General features: G+C 54.4%; 1 protein-coding gene across 1 annotated transcript; it reads left to right on the top strand.

Moving 5' to 3' along the window:
* Positions 1-16354: 16354 nt before the first annotated feature.
* Positions 16355-24642, top strand: LOXL1 (lysyl oxidase like 1). The gene is made up of 7 exons (XM_080607807.1): positions 16355-17830; positions 22203-22311; positions 23021-23158; positions 23500-23656; positions 23751-23846; positions 23957-24072; positions 24380-24642. Exons 1-7 carry the CDS (start codon positions 16735-16737, stop codon positions 24384-24386), a joined length of 1719 nt encoding a protein of 572 aa, XP_080463933.1. The 5' UTR covers positions 16355-16734; the 3' UTR covers positions 24387-24642.
* Positions 24643-25168: the final 526 nt, after the last annotated feature.

Raw genomic sequence — 25168 nt, 5'->3', positions numbered from 1 at the left:
AAAAAAGTTGGGTTGTTTGAGGACAAGCTATTAACAACTCAGCAACTGTATGAGCCCAAAAGTAGAGAGTCCCCCATGAGCTAGCATGGGATCCAGGCTGGTTGAACCCTTTTCTGTCCCTGGAGATGTCCTACAGCCACTCTCAATACTGGCAGATAAAATTTGGTGCCCCTTGGCTGCCTGGGCCAGTATTCCTGGCCCCTGCCTGGAGAAATGCAATAACTGATTTATTTAGATGCATCTGGAGGCAAATGAGAAAGCCTGGCCACCTCCAGCACTAAAAAATGTCTCTCTCAAAAACCATGGGAAGTAACAACTAAAAGGGATTGGATGCTTTGCAGTTGTCTTCTTTTTATTTTATTTTTTTGGGGGGGTGCATGTATTAAATGCTAATTGTTTTTCTTCTGAGTGAGGAAGGAGGGTTTGGACACATGGGGTTGCATATCCAGGTCTGGAGGCACTGAGGATGTGGTGAAGATCTCATGTGAGGTGGAGTAATGGGGTCTGCGACACATCCTTTTTGGAGATGTGCTATCTTGTGGTTCCTGGCATCCTGCAGGGGCTAAGGAGGAAAGATATCCAAGCAGATATTTTAAATAAAGAGCATTTTAATCTCTTCATGGCTGTGGGCACGGTGAAAGCACGGAGCTTTGCCACGACTGGCAGGAGCCTGTATTTATCTTGTCACCCTCGCCCAGGGTCCCCAGCTGAGCACTGGCACCACAGTGGGGCTTTCTTCCTCGCCTTGCTCTCCCCTCCACGTTGAGATTTGCTTGTAGGCATTTCCCTTCCAGGGAGTTTGATGGATGAAAATGCAGCGCATTAGCTTGATGCAATAGGAGGTCTTTGGAGACTGCTTTCGTCTCTGGTTGTATCAATAATTAATATGTTGATCCAGAGCAATATTATAAACAGGGTAAATGCTCTCTCTCTCTTTTTTTTATTTTTTTTTAAACAGAAAAAGGAAAAAGAGCAGATGCTGGTGTCACCACTCAGTGGGGACTTCTTTGTCTTCCAGGAGGTCATCATATGGAGACAGCAGTGTGGGCACGCACCTCACTGCAAGCAACGCTTTTCCATCACCTTCCCATTGACCTTTTCCATTTCTTATTCATTTTTCAATCGGAATCCCTTCAAGACACCTGTTTGGATTTGGAAATCACACCAAGGCTCGATGCATCCATCAGAAGGGAGGCTGAGGCATCCCTTGCACCGAGTTTTCAACAGCTTCGTTTCCAATCTCTATGTGGGTAGCACATGAAGGGCACCCTTCCAGAAGCATTTCGTGCCCAATCTCCTTACTGCTGTCTTCAAACATTGATGATGGAATAGTTTTGAATGTTGTTTCATCACTGGCTTCGGGTTTATTCTGAAGAACACCTCTGCTAACATGATTCACCTGGGGCCAAAGATACCCGTGGCATTTGGACTTCTTAAACACACAGATAGGGTTCGTCTGCGAAGTCGCCTCCGTCTTTCATGACGGTCCTTGAGGTCCCACAGCCCAAATTAAAATATCATCTGCTCTAACTCCAGCACCTCCTAATCCCTCAAATATCTGCCAAATTGCTCTTTGAAATACCTTGGGAGCAGAACTAATTCCGGATGGTATTAGCTTAAATTTGCAATGTCCAGCTGGTGTATTAAAAACCACTAGCTTTGAGCCCCATTCATCTAATTTCACTGGCTTTAATAGATGTCTTGCCTTCATGCTGAGAATATTTCTGCTTCTGAGAACATTGCTAACTTTTCATTAAGGGTTTCCAGTGGATAATGTCTCCATTTGAAAGGCTTTATTTAAACCGTATAAATCAATCAACATCTATGATTTATTTGGCTTTTTGATTCGTACCCTTCTCGGTTAATACACCACATTTAACCCAGTCTGCTTGTCAGCGCAGCCTCAGGGGATGAAAGACAACAGCAGGATGAGTTGTTCAGTCCCAGTGCAGAAGGTAATCCCAGTGCTAGCTGGGAAAACAAACTTCTTGTAATCCCACCAGTTTTGGGTCAACTTCCCTGCCCAGAAGCAATTTTGTCAGAATGTAGAACAGTGTTTTTGCTTTTTTTTTTTTTTTTCACCATTTCCACCTCATTTTGAAGTGAAAGGGACCACAAACATTCAACTAAAATCCCCTGGAGGATGAGCAGTCTGAGGAGCAAACACTTGTCTTCAGCCCAAACTTCCTCCAAGGGACACCTTGCTCCAAATTTCGGGACCTTTAGGATTTGAGCCCCAAAGCTCAAAAGCCCTCAAACCTTTAGGGTTGGAGCCATCTAAGTCTGCCTCCTTATCAAACCCTCTGTGCGAGGTGGGTCTGACCTGGGTACATCTTGGGGCTGGGATGCAGCAAAGGACCAAAGGACCTGGTCAATGCTGGGGTTCATCCAGACCTTGGGGAATGGGATGTGGTCTCTGTGGGACTTTATCTCACCAAAAAGTGCATATCGAAGCTTGAATGTACATGCTCTTCTGAGAAATGAAAAGGATCCCCCATTTGTGTGGTACCCAGAGGGATTCATCTTCTCCAAGCATCAGCCAGGCGCATGCATCCAGCATGCTGGGGCTGAAATGAGCTAACAGGAGGGGAGTAAGCTCAAAAAAAAAAAAGAGAGAGAAAAAAAATAGAGAAAAAGTCCTCGAGGGCCTCTAACCTGGCGTGTGTAAAAGAGGAGCTGAGCTGCCATCCACACGCAGCTCTCCTTCAGCTCCGTGGGTGAGGGGGAGAGGAAAAGGAGCTGGGCTGGAAGCACGGAGGCTGCCAGATGGGGAAGCAAGCTGCCGGGAAGGAAAACGGGGAGATGCTCACAGATCACGAGCGCCTTTGCAGCGTGCGAAGGAGAGGAAAATGCTCCTGGGCAAGGCGGGACTTTAAAACTGGGTTTTAGCTGAGTGGAGGGGAGAGAGCAGAGCAACTGCACTGGGCATCCTGATTTTAATTTTAATCCCATTCCTCCACTGCCGCATCCTCACCCTGTCCACGGACCCTGCTGCCTCAGTGTGCACGATGTCCAGGGCAGATGCTACTGCTGCTGCTTTGCTTCATTATTTGCTTTTGTGCTCAGGCAGAGATCTCTGCTTCCCCTGTGGCAGGATATTGACTGGGTTTGATTTCAAGGAACAAATCCCCCCCGTCCTTCGGGTTCGGCTCTTGTAGTCGGGCCAGATGATTTCCAGGCTGGCTTCCAGCAGGAATGGTTGGAGGCCACACGGCAGCTGCTCAGACGGTGGGGCTGGAGCTGCCAGCAATTCTCTGCCGTGACCAAAATGATCTTTAATAAATGCATCGGGGATTTCTCAGCCTTTTCCTTTCCCCCTTTCCCTCCGTACCCTTGGAGCTTGGGCAAAACGTGACACGGTTGGGACAGCATGGTCGCTAGGGGCGAGCTGTGCTGTGCCTGCATGGGATGGATGAATTTAATGGATTTATTTTCTTTGCTTCTCTCTGGCCCCTTCGCTGCTGTGTTACCACTGCTTGTGCTTTTCTGGTGCGTGGCCGAGCCAGTTCAACTCACCGAGCTGGCAGAAAACAACTCCTCCTTGCGCTCGGGTGGCTCTGGGGACAGGGAGTCCCTGCAGAGGCAGGGCTTCTCTGTGCGTCCTCTTCCAGATTTAATTCGGGATGTGCAGGAAATCTCCCAAAGGAAAACATTACCAGGAGAGCCTCTGTGTTGTTGCTGCTGCAGGAGATTTCTTGCAAAACATGCAGTTTTATTTAACTGCAAAATGTGCTAGAAGCATGTTAATACCAAAAATAAAAAAAAATAAAATAAAAATCCCCACTACCATTACAGCAGAAGTGTCATAATGAATCTTTTCAGTCTCATTTCATTGTGATCGTCAAAACATTTCATTTAGATGTTATCACTCTAATTTCATCCTGACTTCTCTGCTGTCTCACTTACATATAGGCTTGCATTATATCTCACATTACCCCGCTTAAACATTAGCCAAATGGCACATCGTACTTATCGAAGTGAAACAACCTGGCAGGGTGGGACTGAAGTATTTGGGTTTTGCATTGAAGCCTTCCCTAAACTTCTCCCTGGAGACATTGCACAATTTTGCCTTCATGGTCCAGGTTGCAATAAAACCCACCAAACCATTTGGTATTTCCTACGGGACATAAAAATGAGCTGCCAGAGAGCTCAGCTGGCTTTGGCAGCATTTTGGGGTGAAAACTCCTATTCCCCTTTTTTTTCCAGTACTTCCCACAGTGCCAAGTGATTAGGCATTATGGAAGGGAAAAGTGGCACAAAGCACAAGGGAAACCTGGAGATATTTAAAGCCCATCTGGCCGCCTACCTGGGCAACCTGCTCTAGGGAACCTGCTTTGGCAGAGGGGTTGGACCCGATGATCTCCTGAGGTCCCTTCCAACCCCTACAATTCTGTGACTCTGTGATTGAGCATGTTAAATGCTTAAAAGAGCTGCTCCCCATGCCAAAGGGCTGCACCAGGGGCCACCTTGGTGTGGCAGGATAGGGATCTGATGGCTCTTTTTCTTATAGGGTTTGGTTATAAGGCACGAGTCTGCATCCACTCAGCTTGGCAATAAACCTTCTTTTCTTTTTCAGAATGGGAGAATAACACCAGTCCAGCAGTAAATAAAGGTTACAATACCCAATATAAACATTCATTGGCATCGTACGCCCACATGTCTGCATGTTGCCAGGTTACAAGTATAAAAGGCTAGTGGCTTATTTATCTAGGAAATCTGTCCTGGGTATAACCTCATGTCTGCATTTAAACCAGGGTAATTCACTCGGAGCAAACAACAGTATAGGTGATCTCAGCGTGGTCTGCCTCTTTGGCCCCTGTAATTTTCCAGCTCACCCCAGATAAACCCGATTTTAAGTGACTGAATCCTCCAAAGGGGGCTGACAATGCCGGTGGGTAACCTGCCAATGATTTAATTACAGTGGGTGGCTATTTCTGTGCTCTTAAACCACACTGAGAGCAGTTGTTCTTGTCTGTTCCTAGACCCTGGCTGCATTTCTGGACTGGAGCATCCTCTCCCAGCCCCGCTGCTGCCCGCGGTGCCAGCTGGGCTGTCTGCTGGCGGTGATGCAAGGTGAGGCAATGGGTTTGAAAAGCCTCTTGTATCTCTGATTCCCCTTTTCCACCCTGTCCTGCTGTTTGTTGGTCTGTGTCTATGTCTGACTGCATTTTGGTCCATGTGAAACATGGTGGCCCTCCTCCAGGTCTGGTTGCTTCCCATGTTACCTCTGGGCACGACCCAGCACTGGTCCCTTTTCCCTGTAGTTATCTCCTTGGGGATGCCCAACACAAAATCCAGCCTGTCCGTAGGGCCAAAGAGAATATTTGCCAATGGATGGGGAGCCTACTTCACAACAAACACTAAGATGAGCTTACATATTTCCGAATAAAAATCCCAATTCTATATTTGCCAGTAAAAACTGGGAATATTTCCCAATGAAACCCAAGCCTGGGCTCTGTAAGAGATACCAGTGTGCAGCCTCAAGTAATTCAGGGTACCGTGTTTATGTTGGGATTTGAGGGATGTTGAAAGAATCGATCTAAAGCGTTTCCAGGCAGGTGAGGACCCGTGAATTTTGCAGGGTTAACATTAATTTGCTTTTTACTGCATGGACATAAACAGTCAATATTACCTTGACTTTGTCCAAAGAGCCAATTGGCGCAGTTGTTCATTAGGAAATGGCTCGATGAAAGTGCTTTTTGAACAATTTATTGACCCTATAAAAAAGGAAGTAATATCATGAGTAGATGGAGCGATACCAAAAATGACGTCCCACCTATAAAAGCATCACAGTGCCTCCCTTGGCCAGGAGAGGGGCGTTGCTCCACGGAGATGCTGAGCGCTGGTGGAGGTGTGAAGCTGGGTCAGGATGGGAGCCAAAACGCCACTGGCTCATCACCCCAGCACGTCTGCCAGCTGCTCTGAGGTGTGAAATGGGGCGTTTGGACCATCTGATTGACGGAGGGAGGAGCACTGGGTGCCTCATATGTCTCCTTCAGCCCCTCAGGCTCAGCAGTCCCAGGCTTTCCCATTCCTCCTCCCGAGAACGCCTCCTCACACTCAATATCCATTTTTAGTCTCTTGTTTCATGGCTTTTGTTGGTTTGTCCCCTTGTCAAGTTAAACACGAGCTGCATGGGTGTTTATCAGACAAGCAGGGCTTTTGTCTGCTCGGAAAACCCCAATGTTGAGAACCTTAAGCCAGAAAAAGCCCTGGCATTGGTCACATCGGATGTGTCAGCGCCTGGCTGGAAAAGCTGCATCTATTTCCACGTGCATTTGGGAGAGAAAACAGCTATGGCTTGATTGTCCATTCCTCTTGGCTCCGCTCCTCTCCTGTTTCAATGAGCTGTGTGAGCATTCGTGGATAAATCTTTGATTTCAAGGAGGCAAGGTCACGCTCCATTTCGTAGCGTGCCGGGAGTAAAACATCGCCCGGGGCACACGTACGCGAACGCAATCACCTAAATTTCCTAGCTGATGCGGTTTGGGAGGGATGCTTTTATTTCATTTGCTTTATTTTCCTGGCTTGAATGAAGCCAGTGTGGGAGGGAGGAATTTTCTCTGGGCAAGTGCTCAGGAAGAGCAGAAACCCTACCTGCCTCCAGCCTTTCTTACCCCAAACCCAGAGCATCCATTAGTGGCCCCCTCTCTGCCTTCGGGGATCTTTGCAGAGAGGATTAAAATGTTGCAAGCTGTCAGCATGCAACAGAGATGGCTTCAGCTTGCTTCATTTAAACTTGGCTGCTCCTCTGGTCTCTGGGAGGTGCATCCCTGCCACCTGGTCCGTGCTGGAGTCACATCTCCTGCATGCTCCTCCACACCATCATCGCTGGAGACCTGGTAGGTGAGGTGGGTCTCCATGTCTCCATCCTACCCCTTCCTGGGGGCCTTGGGCACCGAAGCGAGGAGTTAAAACGTTGTTTCACCCTGATGGAGAGCGTTAATTGATAAGGGAGACATGTTTGGGTGGTGGCTGCCCATAGGCTTGCTTCCTTCGGCATTTTCCCATTAATAAGTCGTAGCGAATGTTCACTGGCACATCAACCTCAAACAGATAGCTTGTCAGCTGGGAGCCGAGCCTTTCATAGATCTCATTGATGGAACAGTTTTTAAGAGCAAAACTGGGGACAGGGAGGGAACGTTTGCAGCCCTCCATCCACAAAAGATGGATGGGTGGCGGGAAGATGTTATCAGAGAGGCTAAAAAGCTATTTGGGCAAAGGTGGTCTTCTCCATCCCCATGTCCTTCCCTGCCTCATAAAGCATCCTGCCTTCAACCTTTTTTAAAACCATATTGCTTAGCTTTATTAAAGAACTCACATCCTTTTTCTCCCTGCTCATTTCCATGGGTCCAACCTTGACTCACACGAGCAGGAGACAAGAACTCCTTGGAATTCCCCCATGAATTTCGCATGGAGGATTTTCTCTGGCTTTTTCGTGATTTCGGGGAGCCGGGGGACAGGAGAGTGTGACAGCTGAGCCGAGCTCACCGCAGAGAGCACTCATGGGTTGCCTGGTGATCCAAGACGTACGATTTTAACAAGTCAGGCTCCCAGATCGCAGGCCTGAAAGACTGGTCCCAGGTGGGCGTGAGGTGCTTAAAGGCGTGGAAATAACCAAAACCTCACCTTTAGAGGCCTCAGCCAGACCTAGCACATTGTCTGCACCTTCCTTGTGGCTCCCAGGTGCTGCATTGAGACATCAGAGCTCCCTGGGGGACAATTCAGGCGGTGTCGAGGAAGATCAGAGGGGCGGAACAGAAGATCAGTATGGGGAAAGCTTAAATACCTGCTGCTCACCAGCACAGGGGAGGGATGATGGATGGGGCTGTGACAGAGGTCTGTAAAAGCCTGGGCAGCAGGGAGTGATTTCTCTTCCTTGCCTTGTGAGAACCAGGAGCCAGGAGATGAGATGAGCCTTAAAACAAAGACAGGGCTTGTTTGCAAAGCCGTAATTCAGCTCAGTTGTGCTAGAGGTGTGTAGAATTAGACAAAAGGAGGAAAAAGCTTAACCAACACTAAAATGTCCCGAACTCAGCCCTTTTCCCCAAGTACCCAGAGAGTGCAGGTCTCTTCTTAATGCCAAGGGTGTGGCGTGGTGGGAGAGCTGGTTGGGGTTGCTGGCAGGTTTTTTTTGTCACCTTTTGCCATCCCACAGTCCCATGCCAGGTGAGGCTTCCACATCACTTCCAGAGGTCTGGGGAATTGGGGCACATCCTTGCATTAAATGGAAACCTTTTTTTTTTGTGGTCTCCATAGCTGGTCTCGTCATAGGGAGGTCGTCGCCACTTGACCCGTGCAAGTCCCAATCTCTCTGGCTCCACCTCAGTAAGGTCTGCAGGATGCCAAATTCACTTCTGGCCCCAACCCCCAGGGCAAGGACCTGCCGGGAACAGGCTCTGTGTCACCTCTCTGGGTAGTCTTGGGGTGCCCGGGTGTGATGGATACTGGGGGAGATGGATTGGTGAGCTCTGGAGCCTCTCCTTCCTATGTTAAGTAACTGAAAAACAGAAATTGCATTTCACTAAATATTCATTTGGGAGTGGTGATATCTCTGAGGATGTAGCTAGCAGGTGTCAGCCTCTGTGTCCAGGAGCTCATGGAGGTGTCACAGAGTCCTTCCGTGCCCCCAAGTCCTGCTCCAGTCCCGGCTTCCCCTTCCCTTTCCAGATCCCCATCTGATTGGAAATGCTGGGTGCATCAGGTGTGTGGCCTTCTCTTCCCGAGGCTTCACTCTGCCGAGGGATCTGGGGAGCTGAACCACTGCTTCCAACAGTCCTCAGCTAGACCCCTAATGAGGAGGCAGTGGCACCTCCCAGCTCCTTCTGCAGGCTGGTTTCCCCAATGGGATTACGTCCCCCCTCCGCTCCAGAGGTTGGTTTTGCGCTGGGAGACTCTCCCCCCGCCCCAGCTCTGAAATGATGATTGAGACCAAGATTTATACTTTTAATTAAGATTGAGAGTCTGGAACCCCAGGGTGCACCAGCCTCAGGAAGAAGGACAATTATGAAGCAATTACACAGCCTTGTAATCACATTATGCACGGGATATAGGCTGAGATCTACCAAAGCCAGTGTAAATAGGTCATCGGCAAGCCCAGGAGATGACAAACCTCAAAAAATCCTCGAGGTGCTGCTGTCCAAAGCCTTTTGGGGTTGGGTATGGAGGACCTGAAGCTCTCAGACCCCATCGGATGCTCAGGAGCTGGCTTTGGTGCTTTGTAAGGACTGAGCGTCTTGGGGCCAAACCTTCTAGGAAAACCCTCCTGGGCAGGAATTCGGTAGGAAAAGTTGGCTCAGGGCTCAGTTTTCCCACTGAAGGAGGTGGGCTATGGGGTCCGTAGGAGCTGACACCCCTGAGACTTTGCTCCCCCCTTATTTTTCTGGGAAAAAAACCAAGTTCTTGGTGGAATGCCATCCCTCTGCTCTACGCTTATCCTCATTTGGCATCTCTTGCTTGCTGCCTTTTTCCCTTATTCTTTTCTCACAGTTTACAAATTAGTCAGCTTTGCCCGGTGAGGAAGAATTGATTTTATGGTGAAACACTCTATTTTTTTTTCTCCCCTCTAAAAACAGCTTTTCCTTCCCATGAAAGCAGCCGGGCGAGCTCCGAGACGAGCCCAGACACCCTGTCACACTTGCAGGGAGCTGCGAAAACAGTCTGCTTCCCCCTTGTTGGGTGGGGAGGGAGGAACGTCCCTGCCTGGCCCTAAAAACGGTGCTTGGGAAGCACCTGGGGGGGGCCAGGGCTTGCTGCGCGGGACACAGGGGCTGTGCCAGGCTGGGGATGAGGTGACCTGGGGCCATGGGTGTCCTCCCACCTGGGGACCAAAGGGACAGGATGCGAGGTCCCTGCGTGCCACATCCCCCCAGCTGCTCCAATTTGTGGCAGTTTTATCCCTCTTTCCTCATCCTGAGCTGATTTTCTTCCTCCTTTTTCACCCTGAGCTGCCACATTGTTCGCACTGTACCTGCTACAGCAGCGCCTGGAGCCCACAGCATTGCAGCGATGGGTCGAGTGACCCAGAGAGAGAGAATTATATATAGAAAGGCAGGAGATAGAGATGTCATTAGAGAGAAGCTGGGAGTCGGGAGAGCACCTCCAGGCCCTTCTTTTTTTTTTTTTTTTTTTTTTGTGTGTGGATGAAAGGAGCTTACTTCAGTGAATAGCATGATTATATTCAGATTCCCATTTAGGCTGCTCCAAGTTGTACAACAAAAGGAATATTAAATGATATTGCAAAATTTATGTTACAAATCAATGTAACCTGCATAAATCAACCCAGCCCAGGCAGGAAGGTAGGGCTTGCTTTTCTCAAAGTGGCTGCTTTAGAAATGAGACGCTGCCTTGGAAATGAAAGGGGCTGCATCCAGCTGCAGAAGACCTTAGAAGAATGCCATGCCTTCAGCCAGCTGCATCTCCTTACTCCCTTATTTTTTTTCCAGGACACAAACCGATCTGGTTAGAGGAGCTTTTAGGAGTTTACACGTGTTTTTCAGAGCTAAAACTCTTTGTACATGTAAGCAAAATTTTGGGGTGGAAGGAAGGATGGGCCAGGAACGAATCTGAGCACAGCAAGGCATTTGTGAGATGCTCCTGCTCTCCTGTCTCCTGGATGAAAGGGAATATGAGGTTTACCAGTTCTTCCTCCAGAAATTTGGGTGCTTCAGAGGTGTGTGGTGAGCACAGGCATGGGGATGAGCGTGGTCACACCAAAGACCTTGGTTCGCAGGTGTGCAGCCAAGGCCTTTGCTCTCCCTTTGCTGAGCTGATCTCCGTTATTCAGATGGAAAATGTCCCCTCTCTTCTGGGTTTAACTGCTTTTTACCTCCCATCCCACCAGAGCCAGGCCAGGCCAACAGAGCTGTCCCAGTTTCCCCAGCTCTGCTCAGCACAAGGCAGCAGATCTGTGCCGTGCTGGAGCTCAACTTCTCCAAAAAGCGGACTTTTAAAGGTATGTTTTGCAGCCTGAACAAGAACAGACCCACAAAACCCAACCTGGCAACACAATCCCTGCCCTGCCACTCACAAATCCCCCTTCCTGCCCTTAAAATCTTTGTCTCTGACCAGGGTTTGCTTTTCTCACCTTTCAGAAGCGGAAGGTGGGGAAGTGACTCCCTGCCCCCTGGTTCTGCCTCTCCTTCCAGTGAATGTCCAAATCCTTGGACGACATCTGGAGGTGAGTGTTCGTGAACGTCCCTGCCACCACCCCAAGCATCCTGCATCCCTTCTGGCCAGTCCCTCGCCCTGCCAGCAGATCCTAGCAGCTCCTGCCCCGGCCCCACTCCCTGGTGAGCTGGCCAGCTTCTCCTGGGGACCTTGGCCGTGCTGGCAGGCGGACCCAAAAACCTGCCAATACGTTCACGGTCCTACTAAGTTTTGGAGTGGCTGCTGGATTTTAATACGGGGCGAGAGTACATTGTCCCCTTGCTACAAAACCCCTTGAGTTTTGCTACTAAAAGCAAGGAAGAGCTGGCCAAGGGCAGAGTTAAGGCTGTTTTACTGTTGTTTTATCAGCCTAGGACATCGTGCATAGCACGGCTTGATGACGGATGATGGATGTCCCTCTCCACCTTAAGGGACACGTTTGTCCCGTTGTATCCTCAGGAACTCAGCCTTGCTTTCCTAAATGCAATTGCTCCAGAGGAGCCACGCTGGCCTTAGCATCCCCTTCCCATTCTTTCTCCCAGCCCAGACCTGAGTGGGGTCTCCCTTTATTCCTGAGCAAACCCAGAGCAAAAAAAAAAAGCCCCAGCACCCATTTCATGCTCTAACTTGCCCAAATCCCTTCTCCCTTGAAAGCAGCTGCATTTTTCAGTGGTGCCTTGGAGGTACTCGCCAGGCTCCTGACTTAGGCACAGCCGACCGAGGGATTGCTCTGAAAGGGATTTGTTAGTATTAATTACGCTGCGTCCCTGCTGAGATTTTTAACAAGATTATGCTTCCCGAGCGCCGCTGCTCCGCTTCCCCTCCTACTCCTTCCTTTCCATTTCAAAGCACAGTGCGTGTAGCGGGGCTTGTTATTTTATTTTTTGTTGTTCCCCCGCAAGATGCTGCTGAGGGGGGAGCACGCAGGAGCCTCCCCAGCTGCCGGGGTCCCTGTGCAATGCTGAGAAGGGGCAGGCGAGCCTCAGCTTGGACCTCAGCATATTCAGGAGCCACATGTTTGTCCCACCCCATCCTCCTGCTTCCCTTTTAACCCCCAAAACCTGCAGGTCCACAGGCAGATGTGGCTTTTAGCAAAACGAAGCCGGATTTGCGCTTGCATCAGAAATTCCCCAACCTCGTGGGTTTATTTTCCCTGTAGGATTAGCGAGGTTAAGTCAACGAGGGTGATCCGATTTGGGCTTGATGCTATTCTCGGCAGGGTTTAGGTGCCGTGGCACGGGCGGGTGTGTGGATTCCTGGCGTGAGGCAGCTTTTGTGGGATAAGGGGCAGCACAGCGATAATCAGCCTTGTGCCAGCTGGGAGCTAACCCCAGGAAATGGTTTAAGGAGGCCTCTTCGTGGGGTGCCATTGCTTTGGGGGGGGTTGCAGCTTTTTTGGGGTCCCTGTCTTGCTCCCAGTGAGGGGGATGTGACTGTGCATGAGGCACTAACTTGCTGTGAGGAAACGTTTTTATCTCTCCCCGCTATAAAACAGGGATGGACGTCACCTCAGGGTGCTGCTGGAAGGTGATGGAGGTTTTAGGCCAACCAGTTGTGTGGATAAGGGTGCTCCATGTCCTCCCCCCCCAAGGAGAGCATCCTTGGTCTTCTGTGCTTTGGAGGGGGGGGACAGAAAAGGTGAGGATTTGGGGAGGTGAAAAATGGGGCCCAGAGTTGGACCTCGGCTCGGCATCACAGTGGTTTCAGTAGGAGGGATGGAAGCACCAGGAGATGCCCCTGGTACAGTGCGATCCCATTGATGGCCCCAAACCCAGGCACGGCTGGGGCAGGTACCCACATTCTCCCCAGCCCCTGCCTCCAAGGCCAACTGGAAGCACTGGGAGCTACTGGGAGGCTTTCAGAAGGGCTCGGATGTTCCAAGCTTGGGTTTGTTGTGTGCTCACCCCCCTAGAAGACACAGGAAGAAAAGGGTGCTTGCTCCCTACAACACGACCCCTCTCCAACCACCGTTGGCCATTTTTTAGCCACCAGTTTTCCAATTCCTCCTCGATTTTTCTTGCCTTCCTGAATTTTTCCTCCTCTTTTCACCCCAGCGATGCCAGGGCCAGCCGCCGCCTTTCCGACGGGTATCTGTTTATTTTGACCCGAGCAAAAAGGCTCCTTTTAAGAGTAAATGCTGGGGTCCTCCCGCTGCATTATGTAGCATAAAGCACAGCACCGCTCAGCCAATTACCCTAATGCTGCTTATTTGCTCTTGTTACAGCAAGTAATTGCTCACCCAGAAGCTATTAAATTAGATAAGAGCAGAACAAACAAAACTATTCATTTTATTCACCGTATATTTATACACCTACCACTCCGGAGCAAGCAGCCGCCACGCTCGGGCGCTGCGAGTTTTCCTTGCTAGGGAGGCGAGGGCGATGCTCGTCACAGCCTGGGGGGTTTGGGGCTTTTCCTCCTGCATCGTCTGGGAGGCTTGGGCTGTCCTCCTCCAGCCTGCTGCCTTCCGGGCTTCCCACCACGGGAAATTGGGGCGTGGGGTCAGGATCACGCCCTTGTGGTGAAATAAAGTTGGAGGGGGGACCCCAAGTGCTTTTAATTCCCACTGGTGCTCTTCCTGCCCCAGCCCCGGTTTGAGCTGGATACTGGGCAGGGTGACCCAGCTGCCATGGGTGAGCAGGCACTGGTGTCACCGCGGGGGATACTGGGGACACTGGGGTGCCCCCAGTTCCCAGCTGGGGGGAGGAGGAGAAGGGTTACTACCCAAGACACACTGTGTCCAGCCCTGGTTTCTCCACCCCATCCGTGCTGGGATGGCGAGCTCCACGCCGAGGCTGCCACCTGCCCCCAAACCTCGCATTAAAACTCAGTATTTTCGGGGGAAAATACCATTATCTGATGAAACAGATGTCCCTTTTTGTCCGGTTTCACCCACGGCTGGAAGGTGGCAGGGTGGTTGTTGGGGTGGCCTGTGGGGTGGGCTTGGTCCCTCGGTGGGCTTTGCTCGCAGCCAGGTGGTCCCGGTCTTGAAGGGCAGCAGAAATTCAAGCAAATTAAGCAAATTAAATTAAATTTTTTCTTAATTAAAAATTAAGAAACAACGTGCTCATGGCAAACCCCGAGCTAAATGGTGCTGGGAACTGTGGGGAGGTGGGGAGGAGTCAGTTGGTTATTTGGGGGTACCTAAAGGGGGTGGAAAAGGGTTTCTCATGGGAAGATGTGATGCTCGGGATGCTGCTCCCTGCTGCAAGCCCCCAGAATAGAAACATACCCCAAAATATAATACCCAAGGGCTATTTTTTTCTCATTTATTGGACGATTTCTGCATTTCATTGCTCCCTTTGAAGCCGAAGCTCCCGGTCCTGCTGTCCCATCGGTGGGCGAGATGACCCCAAGTGTCCCCCAGCATCGCTGCGTCCCCCCCCTGCCCCGAGGGACATCCCCTCCTGGCCGGGACCATCGGGGATATGGGATTTGGGGACGACCTGGGCGTGCAGCCCACTTGTCACCCCAGGGGGTGGCTTCCCATGGGGTTTCAGTGGGACGCCAGGAGGTGGCTGTCCCCGGCGCTGCCAGCCAGGCGTGGGCTGCTGGCACCATCTAGTGGGTGCTGCCCCCTCACCCCGCTGCCGTGTGCCACCTCCCTGCTTTGGGACCCCCTGAGCCCTCAGGGGACATCGAGCCCCCTTGGGGACGTGGGGTGGGACCCCGTGGCCCTGGAGATGTCCCCACTGCCGCAGCGATGTCCTATGAGTTCGGGGTGCCTCGGGAGGGGGCAGCGAGACCCCCAGATGTGGGGCCGAGGGACATTGGGTTGCTGGGGGTGCCGGGGGACAGCCAAGGGGGGGGGTAACCTGCATGTCCCTGTCCCCAGGCAGGGCTGGGAGGCCGGGCCAGGCTTTTCCTTCCTGGAGAGCGGCGCTGCCTATTGCATCAACTCCGGCATTTCCAGTCCCTGCGGGAGAAGGGAGGAGCGCGGCAGGGAAAAGGGAGAAGAAAAGAAATGGGGGGGACGTGGGGCCGGGGGGGGGCTGGGGGTCACGTCGGTCCCTCCAGCACTGGGGTAGCCCCCCCCTTGGGTGTCTGTCCCCATCCGTCCCCGTGCTGGCCTCGGCCCCTGGGTTCTGGGCACGGAAAGGGGGGGGAAAAAGGGGAAAAGGAAAAAAATCTCCACGTGGAAACGCGCGGCCCTACAGCCGGGACCTAAAGCAGCAGGGAAACCAGCCGGGGTCTCGCCTCGGTTTCCCCAAGCAGGGGTGAGGCGAGAATCCGGGAAAGTCCCCACAATGCCACAACTGGGGAATTCTGGGGGGAAAGCTCCCCTTTTTGGTACAGCCGGAGGCCGAGAGCCCAAAGCTCGGGGTCCGCCCTTCACCCCGGCATCAGGCCTGCGCTTGGGTCCCTGCAGAAAATGGGGCTGCAGCCTTTGGGGGCACACAGCGGGGTCGTGTTGCCTTGCAGCATCCCCCACCCCTCTTTTGGGGCCGTTTTGTGGTGTTTTTGTATAATGCTGACGTCCGGGGAAGGTTTACCCAAAATATCCGGAGGGTGATAGAAACAAAAACACACAGGGGAAAAAAATGTGCTGTTGTTTTGATCCTTATTGGAAACAATCCCAATATTTTGGGATTATCTGGGGAGTAGTTGGGGGGGGTTATAGGTTGGGAGGGGTTATAGGCTGGGGAGGGGGTGCTTGGGGGGTATTTTGGTGGGGGATGTTTGGGGATAAAGGGGCATTTGGGAGAGGGGATTTAGGGGGAGTATTTTCGGGGGTATTTGGGGGGATATTTAGGAGGGGTGTTTGGGTGGGGGGACTTGGGAGGGGGGATGTTTGGGGGGTGTTTAGGGGAGGTATTTAGGGGGAGATGTTTTGGGGGGGTATTTTTGGAGGTGTATTTGGGGGGGTGATATATGGGAAGGGGCTATTGGGGGAGGTAGTGGGGGGGCAATTGGGAAGGGGCATTTCAAGTGGGGGATTTGGGAGGGAGTATTTGGGGGAGGTTATTTGGAAGGAGATATTTGTGGGGGTATTTTGAGGGGGTTATTTGGGAAGGGGTGTTTGGGGGGGTATTTGGAGGGAGATATTTGGGAGGAGGTATTGGGGGGGGCATTTTGATGGGAGGTGTTTGGAGGGAGATATTTTGGGGGAGGTACTTGGGGAGGTACTTGGGGGAGGATATTTTGGAGGGTGGTACTTGGGGGAGGATATCTTAGGGGAGGTATTTGGGGGAGGACATTTGGGGGAGGTATTTGGGGGAGGACATTTTGGAGGAGTTATTCGGGGAGGTACTTCGGCGGACTATTTAGGGGAGGACTTTTTTTGGGGGGGAAAGGCTAATTGAAGGGGGGATGCCTCTGCCCCAAGACCCTTCCTGAAGCCCCCCCTCCCCGCAGCCGAGCCGATCCCAACTCCCAGCTCGGGGGGGCTGCTCGGGGCCCCCCCTCGTCCCCAAACCCCCCCTCCCCGGCGGCGGGGCGGGGGCGGAGGAGGCGCCTGGCAGCCGGCGGCCGCCCCCCAGCTCCGGCTGCCCCGCAGCGAGCCGAGCCGAGCCGAGCCGAGCCGGGCCGGGCGGGGATGGGCAGAAGCAGCCGCCCGGGGGCCGGGGGCCGGTAGCGGGGGAGGCGATGGGGGGCCGGGGGGCTTGGTGGGGGCTGTGGGCAGCGCTGGGCTGCGGCTTGTGGCTGCTGGCCGGGGGGCAGGATGCCGCCGGGAGGGCCGGGGAGCCCTGGAGGCAGCTGATCCGCTGGGAGAACAACGGGCGGGTGTACAGCCTGCTCAACACCGGCGCCGAGTACGTGCCTCCGGGGGGCGAGAGGCCCGGGGGGGCCCGGCTGCTGCTGGCCGACGAGGCCCCCGGGCGCGGAGGCCGGAGGCAGGCGCCTCCGCCGCCTCGCCTGGGCTCCGAGACGGTGCGGGGCCACACTCGGCACCCCTTCGGCTTCGGGCAGGTGCCCGACAACTGGAGGGACGGGCCGGTGGGCGACGGCGCGGGCTCGCCGCGCTTGAGGCCGGCCGGCCGCCAACGCCAGCCTTCCTCGTCCTCCTCGTCCTCCTCGTCCTCCTCCTCGTCCTTCGCCTACGCGGCCTTCGGGCAGCCGCTGTACCCCCAGCCGTCCTTCCCGCAGCCCCCCTTCGAGCCCTACGAGGCGGCCCCGAGGGCATCCTACGACGAGGCGTACGCTTACTACCGCGCCGCAGGCGCCGGCGGGGCAGCCGTGGCCTCGGCGGCGGCGGGGGCCAGCGTGGTGTACCCCTTCCAGCCTCGAGCGCGCTACGAGGACTACGGGGAGGAGCAGAGCCCCTACAGAGCTCAGGGCTACTACCCCGAGCGGCCCTATGCCCCTCAACCGGCCGACGGCTTGGACCGCAGGTACTCACATAGCTTGTACCACGACGCCGGGGCCGGCACGGAGCAGGGCGGCGCGGACTCCTTCGGCCTCGACCAACGCGGCGTGGCCTCCACGGATAACCTCCAAGCGCCCGTCGGCTCGCCGCAGGCGGGCGGGATGGCGTATGGGAGCCAGTACCAGCCCCACGAGCCGCAGCCGCCTTTCGGGGTGGTGATGGAGCCCTACGGGGCCCCCCGCCCTGAGCCCTACGTGCCCCCTCGCCCCGAGCCCTACGTGCCCGCCCGCAGCCCCGAGGTGCCGCAAGCCGTCCCCGACAGCCAGGCGCGGCTCAGCGTGGGGAGCGTCTACAGGCCCAGCCAAGGAGGACGGGGTGAGTTCTGGGGGGCCCTGAGGTGGGACGGTGCCCCTAGTGCCCCCTTGCCCTTGGGGATGGCAGCCTCGAGCTCGTGGCGTCGGGGTCCGGTGGTGGGTGCACTCCAGGGGATGCTGACACAGGGGCTGAGGGGCTGGGGATGCTGGAGACATCGTGTGGTTTGGGGAGGGCGTTTTGGGGTGGGGTGGGGGTGATGTGAAGGGACTGGGACAGGTCCCACTGGGGGCCAGGTGTGGGGTGGGTCTGAGCTGTGTCCTGGGTCCTCCTGCAACTGTGGGGTGGTTGTGTGTTGTGGGATTGGAGATGTGACACTTGTGGGGTGGTTGTGTGCCATGTCCCGGGTCGTCCTGCATCTATGGGGTTGTGTGCCCTCAGATAGGGACATGATGTGCTTGTGGGGTGGTTGTGTGCCATGTCTCAGGTCCTCCTGCATCCGTGGGGTGGACACGTGCCATGGGATTGCTGGCATGATGCACTTGTGGGGTGTTTCTGTTACATGTCCCAGGTCCTCCTGCATCTGTGGGGTGGATATGTGCCATGGGATGGGGAGATGTTGCACTTGTGGGGTGGTTGTGTGCCATGTCCCAGTTCCTCCTGCATCCGTGGGGTGGATGTGTGCCATGGGATGAGGACGCACGGTGTTTATGGGGTGGGTTTGTGCCGTGTCCCCACTCATCCTGCCTCCACGGGGTGGCTGCATGCTGTGTGCTCCGTGCGTGGCTCCGTGCTGCCTCCCTCGGGACCATTTCCCCGATGCCCCCACCCAGCTCCGCCGTCCCTGACCTTCAAGGGAGATGTGCAGCGGAGGTCACAGCAGGGTCGCCGTGGCTCCGTGCCCTACTGACCCGACACCGGTGCAATCCTGTGGCTTTTGGCTGAGTGTTGCTGAAATTTGAGGCAGGGCTGGAGGGCGCGAGGAGCAGCAGCCTGGGGGATCTGATCCCTGCCTGTCCCCAGGGAAACCCGCCTCGGCTGGAGCCTCAGACCCGGCTGACCCCACAACCCATCCAGCTCCGTCCCTGCTTTCTGGGAAAAACCCCACAGCCCAGCCTCGTTGCGTGCAAGCGAGCGAGCACAGCATGAGCAGCCAGCCCGGGTCAGCGGGAGGTCTTGCAGGAGAAGTGTGGGAAAGTGATTTTGGGATGGAGTTTGTGTGGAGGGGACCTCTGCCCCCCCGGTGTTGGAGGCCGGCGCGCAATGGGGATGGTGCCAGGGTGGAAATGGTGATGGGACCCTCGGGGTGACTTAGCTGTACCATTGAGGGATAGCAGGGCCACCCCTCGGGGTCACCTTGTCACCTGCAGAGCCACCCAGGGCAGGTTCCTTAATTGGGAAGGAGGCTTTTGGCAGCAGAGCCAAACGTTAATTACGCCCCTAATCTCTTCAAACACACATAATCCCGCCCGGCTCTGCGAGGAATGCGTGGCATTCACCGCCGGCTGGGCTGCCTGGGGGGGTTAATTAAGCAATTAGATCGCCCCCGGCTTCCACCTGGTGGGTTGTAAGGGTGCGCGCGAGCCTCCAGCCATCCAACGGTGAGCCTCCATCCGTCCTTCCAAAAGCGAGCCTCAATCTGTTCAAAAGTGAGCGTCCATCCATCCAAAAGTGAGCCTCCATCCATCCAAAGTGAGCCTCCATCTGTCCAAAAGTGAGCCTTCATCCATCCAACAGTGAGCATCCATCCATCCATCCACCCACCCATCCATCCATCCATCCATCCATCCATCCATCCATCCATCCATCCATCCATCCATCAAGAGTGAGCCTCCAGCCACCCAGGACCATGTCCTGGGGCTCCATGGCTGCAGGCACTGGTGCCGTGGTAAGGCGCTGTTGGTGCTCTCCCATCCTGTGCTCCTGGCTGCAGCCTCCCCGCTCCCCAGGGACCCACCTTCGCCTCCGCATCCCCTCCGAGCCTCGATGAGGCCTCCCCCAGTGGGTCCCTTGGCCTGACCCCTACCTGGTGCCGGTTCCTCCCACTCCGGGAGAAAGCAAGGCCGTGCCAGGGCTGGAAAATTCCAAAGTTGGTCCGAGGGCATGCAAGGCCTCCAGCCTCCTGGAGCTCGCCCCCCTTCAGGACCCCGTTTCAGGCGGGCAGTCCAGAACAAAGGGCCAATTTTACGGGTTTGACCTCACCTCCTTCTGGCCCAGCACTGACGGCCGGGGAAGTGGAGGCCAGCAGTGTCTGCATATATCCTTGTCAGCCTGCAGAACTAAACACATGCGAACTTTCTAAAATAAAAACAACCCCAGCCCTCCTCCTCCTCCTCCGCCTCCTTTTTTCTCCTGATTCACTCCGACACCTTTTTTTTTTTTTTCACTGAAAAAAAATGCGTTTGCTTTTTTTTTTGCCTCTTCCTTAACGCCGTGATTTTTCTACCTGTGGGAAACATTCAAGCCTGAGAAGCAGCCGCCTCTGGGCGAAGCCGAATATTGCTGAGCAGTGAGTCAGCTCCTGCGAAGCTCGAGTTGGCCAAGACATCTGGCTGTCTTTTCAGACAGAAAGGAGGGAAAAATCCCGTTTTCGGTTGATTTCTTTTTGTGCCGCCTCTTGCTTTTCAGCTTGCTGCTCTCGAGCTCTGCGTTTTTGTTATTTCTTTTTTTTTCCTTGAAGGAAGGGTTGGGTTTGGGATGGGAGTTCCTCGCTGAGGATGCTCAGGTCGGGATGTGGTGAGCGCCACGTGGTTTGGGCGGCAGGTCCTGCCTCCACATGGCTCGGGTGGGCTTTATTTTCCCTGGATCACCGTGTATGTGCGTGGGTCACTTAAAAACAGCTGGGCCTGGCACATTTCTCCCTACTTCCCTCCGAACTCCAAAAAACACAGCCCCAAACCTCTGCCATCTCGATATTCCTGCCCATCACAACCTTGATGCGTCCATTTTACAGATGGGCAAACTGAGGTGATATCGCAGTGGTTTTCGGGGTCCTTCATCCTTTGGGTCGCCTCTCCCAGGTCAGATCCTACCTCACCCCTTGCTGAGGGTGCAGGGGGAAAGAGCCAGCCCCACTCCCTGCGCTTGGGCTTGTAAAAGCAGTTTTTTTCAGCTCAGCCCCGCACACCTGCACAAACAGCGTGGTGTGGAGCAGGCTGGCTCGCTATTATTGTGATTTTCACGGTGCATGAGAAGGAAATCTTCTCTGGCAGCTCCCTGGGCAGGCTGAGAGGCAAGGGTGCGGAGGAGGAAAAACAAACATTTTCTTGCTGTGGTTATCCCGTTTTTTGGAGGCAGCGGTGGGGGGCTGCCAGGTCCGGGCTTGCAGGAGGTGGAAAAGAGCTCGGTCAGCGGAAAGGAGGAGGATTTGGCACGGGGGGCTCGGCGTGGAGGGTGGCGGGGGCACCTTCGCACGGCAGCCCATCCAAGCGAGCCAAAATACGGGCTGGGAAGGCAACCCTACAAAAACAGTGGGGCCAGCTGGGGCGAGCATTGCATGGGGGGGGCAAAGTCCCCATTGGCGAAGGAGTTGGGTTTCTCCGGGAGTGTCCAAGAATTTATTATAAACACCAGCGCCGAGGAGGTGTTGTTTTGTGGATGAGGACAAACTCTTCTCCCCACGGCTCAGTAGCAGGACAAGCACTAAATTCAGGTGCTCACCCCAAAACACGGCTCGGCGGGGGCCTCGCTCTGTGTCTGCTGTGTTGTTTTATGGTATTTTAAGGGGAAAAGTCCCTGCAGCCCTCTTGCCTTCCCCCTCGCCCTGCAGACCCCCCTGGGCATTACATCAGCAGTGATGACCAAGCAGCGGGGCAGGAAACAAGCTCCAATCGAGTGACGTGATCCCTCGGGGGAGGCTGGGCCGGGAAACAAGGAGGCATTGTTCTTCTTGCCCATGGAACAAAATAATAAAAATAAAATAAAACAAAACAAAACAAAGAGGAAGGCAGGAGGAAAATAAGCAACATGCTGGAAACATCCTTGGTGTAACGGGGGGAGCTGGACTGGCTCTTGTGCTGGGGATGGGGATGGGAATGGCGAGGATGAGGATGGAGATGGGATGGAGATGGAGATGTGAATGGTGAGGATGGGATTGGGATGGGGATGGAGATGGAGACATGAATGGTGAGGATGAGGATGGAGGTGAGGATGAGGATGAGCTAGCAAGCTCACAGGAGGCCAAGCAGAGGTGCAGCACCATTGGGCACAGCGCACAGGACAGGCTTCGCTTTGCACAGGGTTGCAATGAGGGAAACCGAGGCACAGCGTGCCCGGAGACCATCGCCCCCCCAAGTCCTTGTACTTCATCCCCTTGCTGGCTATATAGCAACTCTTTTGGGCCAGCACACTGGTGGAGCTGTTGGGACCAGTGGATGTTTTGGGTGTGCGCCACCACTGCTGTGCCACCGCACAGGAGGCTGTGTATCCCCCACAGGTCTCCCCGACTTGGTGCCCGACCCCAACTACGTGCAGGCGTCAACCTACGTGCAGCGGGCGCACCTGTACTCGCTGCGCTGCGCCGCCGAGGAGAAGTGCCTGGCCAGGTAGGTTGGGCGCCACACTGCCGGGGGTGCTGGGGGGTGATGGGGTGGAGAGGGTGTTCACGGGTTGGAAAGGGTGTAAAGTGGGGGAGGGAGGTGGAGGAAGAAGGGAAGGAGGATGGAGAGTGGAGGAGAAGGAGGAAGGATGGATGGTGAAGGAGAATGGGGTGAAGAATGGAAGATGAAGTATGGAGGGTGAAGGATGGAGAATGGAGGATGCAGAAGGTTGGAGGATGAAGGAAGAGGATGGAGCATGGAGGATAGAGGATAGAGGATAAAGGAGAATGAAAAGGAAGGGGAATGAGGAAGGAGAAGGAAGAAGGATAGAGGGTGAATGAGGAGGATGGGGGATGAAGGATGGAAGATGAAGTATGAAGGGTGAAGGATAGAGGATGCAGGAAGGAGGGTAGAGAATGGAGGATGAAAGAAGAGGATGGAGCATGGAGGATAGAGGATGAAGGATGGCAGATGAAGAATGAAGGAGGAGGAGGAGGAAGGACAGAGGGTGAAGGAGGAGGATGGGAGGTGAAGGATGGAAGATGAAGTTCGGAGGGTGAAAGGTGAAGGATAGAGGATGCAGGAGAAGGATGGAGGATGAAAGAGGAAGATGGAGCATGGAAGACAGAGGAAGAAGGTTGGTGGATGAAGGATGAAGGAGAGGGAAAGGGAAAGGGAAGGGCAGGGTCCCACCACCAACTTCCACTTTCCCCAGCACCGCCTACACAGCCGAGGCCACCGACTATGATGTGCGGGTGCTCCTGCGGTTCCCGCAGCGGGTGAAGAACCAGGGCACGGCCGACTTCCTGCCCAGCCGCCCCCGGCACGCCTGGGAGTGGCACAGTTGCCACCAGTGAGTTGGGGACACCCACGTGGCCCCCCTCTCTTCCACGCCCCCTCTCCTTTCCCCATGGTTTTGTGGCTTGTTTCACCTGCTTGCAGCCCCGAGATCTTTTTTTTTTTGGGGGGGGGGGGGGGGGGGGGGGGGGGGGGGGGGAGGGGGGTCACCTGGCTTTGCCTCCTTGCTCCAGAAGCCCCCGTGCTTGTGTCATCACTTGGCCACGGGCTGGTATAAGCATGGGGTCACTGCAGAGCCCCTCACAGCCCCCAAAACTCACACCTGGGGTGGGGATGAAGCGATCTGGAGGGGGGGATGAGGGGGGCACGGTCACCCTCACGGCCTCCTGCCCCCAGGCACTACCACAGCATGGACGAGTTCAGCCACTACGACCTACTGGATGCCACCACGGGCAGGAAGGTGGCTGAGGGCCACAAGGCCAGCTTCTGCCTGGAGGACACCACCTGTGACTTCGGGAACCTGAAGCGCTACGCCTGCACCTCCCACACCCAGGTTGGGCTCGGGATGCTCCTCAGCCAGTCGGGGTCCTCGGGGCTAGCCCCCAAGCCAATTTCTCTATCCACCAAACCCATTTCCCTCCCCACAGGGCTTGAGCCCAGGGTGCTATGACACCTACAACGCTGACATTGACTGCCAGTGGATCGATATCACAGATGTGCAGCCGGGGAATTACGTCCTAAAGGTGATGGAGGGGTTTTTAGGAGCAAAAATTGTCAATGTGGGGGCTCATTTCTTGGGGTTCTTCTTCCCCTTTTGCTCATTTTTGCACGGTGTTTTTCCGCCACCGCTTAGGTCCAAGTGAACCCCAAATACATCGTCCTGGAGTCAGACTTCACCAACAACGTGGTGCGCTGCAACATCCACTACACTGGTCGCTACGTCGCCACGACAAACTGCAAGATCTCCCAGTAAGGAGCCGTCCGACCGTCTGCCTGCCAGCCCATCTGTCTGTCCCGACAGGCTCTGTCCATCCCTGGGGACAGACGAGTTGGGAGGTGGAGGGTTAATTGTCGTCATCACTTTGGGAAGGGTTTGGCAAAGAGTTGGGTTGTGAGTCAATGCTTTCCTCCGTCACCCTGCTTGGGTGTTTATATTGGACTTCCCCTATTTTCGTGTTATTTAGGAACAGAAACAGCTGTTTAGCTGTTATACACGTTTTTCCAAAGGAATCCCTTCACCTTTTTCAGCCCCAAATCCTTGTCTTTCTCCCTGCAGATCTTGAGCCGAGGGGGCTTGAAGGACGGCACCTGCCCCAGCCCTACCACTGGCCGCTCCTCGAGCCCAAAACCACCCAAAAAAACCCACCCCGACCACTCCACGTGACACGAGGGAAGCGAGAGAGACTCTGAAATATTTTGATACTTAACTTCTCTTTAACCTGCGTCGTTTTTCCATTTCCTGATGGAAGCTGATGACAAGTTTTAGCTGGAATAAAGGGAGGGATGCTACCGGGCTGGTAGATCTCACATTTAGCAACAGCGAGCTGGCTCATTGAACCCTTTCTGCCTTTTTTTGGGGGGTCTCCAGCAACACCACGCTCCCCATAGGATGAAAGCAGCAAAGATTTGGAGGTGCTTCCCCTGAAACTCAGGCTGCCCATACAGCCCTCAGGACGACGGGACGTCTGGTTTATTATTATTATTTTCACCATCTGTAAAAAAAAAAAAAACAAAAAAAACAAAAAAACACACACCAAAAAAAAAGACGGAACCCATTAAAAACCCATTGCTTTGGGCTTTTTTTTTTTTCATTATTTTTAGTCTCTTTTGAGCAGCGGAACTGAGCTGGGGGGGGGGGTGTGGCTTGGGCAGGGGGTGCCTTTGAGGGGCAGGGTGGGCAGAGGTCCCTTGGGTGCAGGGTCCTGGGGCCGGGGGGCCCTGTCCTGTCCTGTGTCACCAGGAGCTGGTGAGTGGAGACCGTGCCCAGCAGTGCCTGCAGTGGAGCCACTGCTCCCCACTGGGTCCATCCCCGTGCCCCTTTCCCTTCCCCACACCCCGTTCTCAC

Source organism: Anser brachyrhynchus, assembly GCF_964034855.1.
Source record: "Anser brachyrhynchus genome assembly, chromosome: 11".
Classification (NCBI taxonomy): Eukaryota; Metazoa; Chordata; class Aves; order Anseriformes; family Anatidae; genus Anser; species Anser brachyrhynchus.
The sequence above is the reverse complement of the archived record's forward strand: the minus strand, read 5'-3'. Positions and strand labels throughout refer to the sequence as shown.

Coding starts and splice junctions, on each gene's coding strand:
- LOXL1 (XM_080607807.1), top strand. CDS start 16,735: ATGGGGGGCCGGGGGGCTTGGTGGGGGCTGTGGGCAGCGCTGGGCTGC. Junction 23,657..23,750: donor CCTGCACCTCCCACACCCAG/GTTGGGCTCGGG, acceptor CCCTCCCCACAG/GGCTTGAGCCCAGGGTGCTA. Junction 23,847..23,956: donor CGGGGAATTACGTCCTAAAG/GTGATGGAGGGG, acceptor GCCACCGCTTAG/GTCCAAGTGAACCCCAAATA.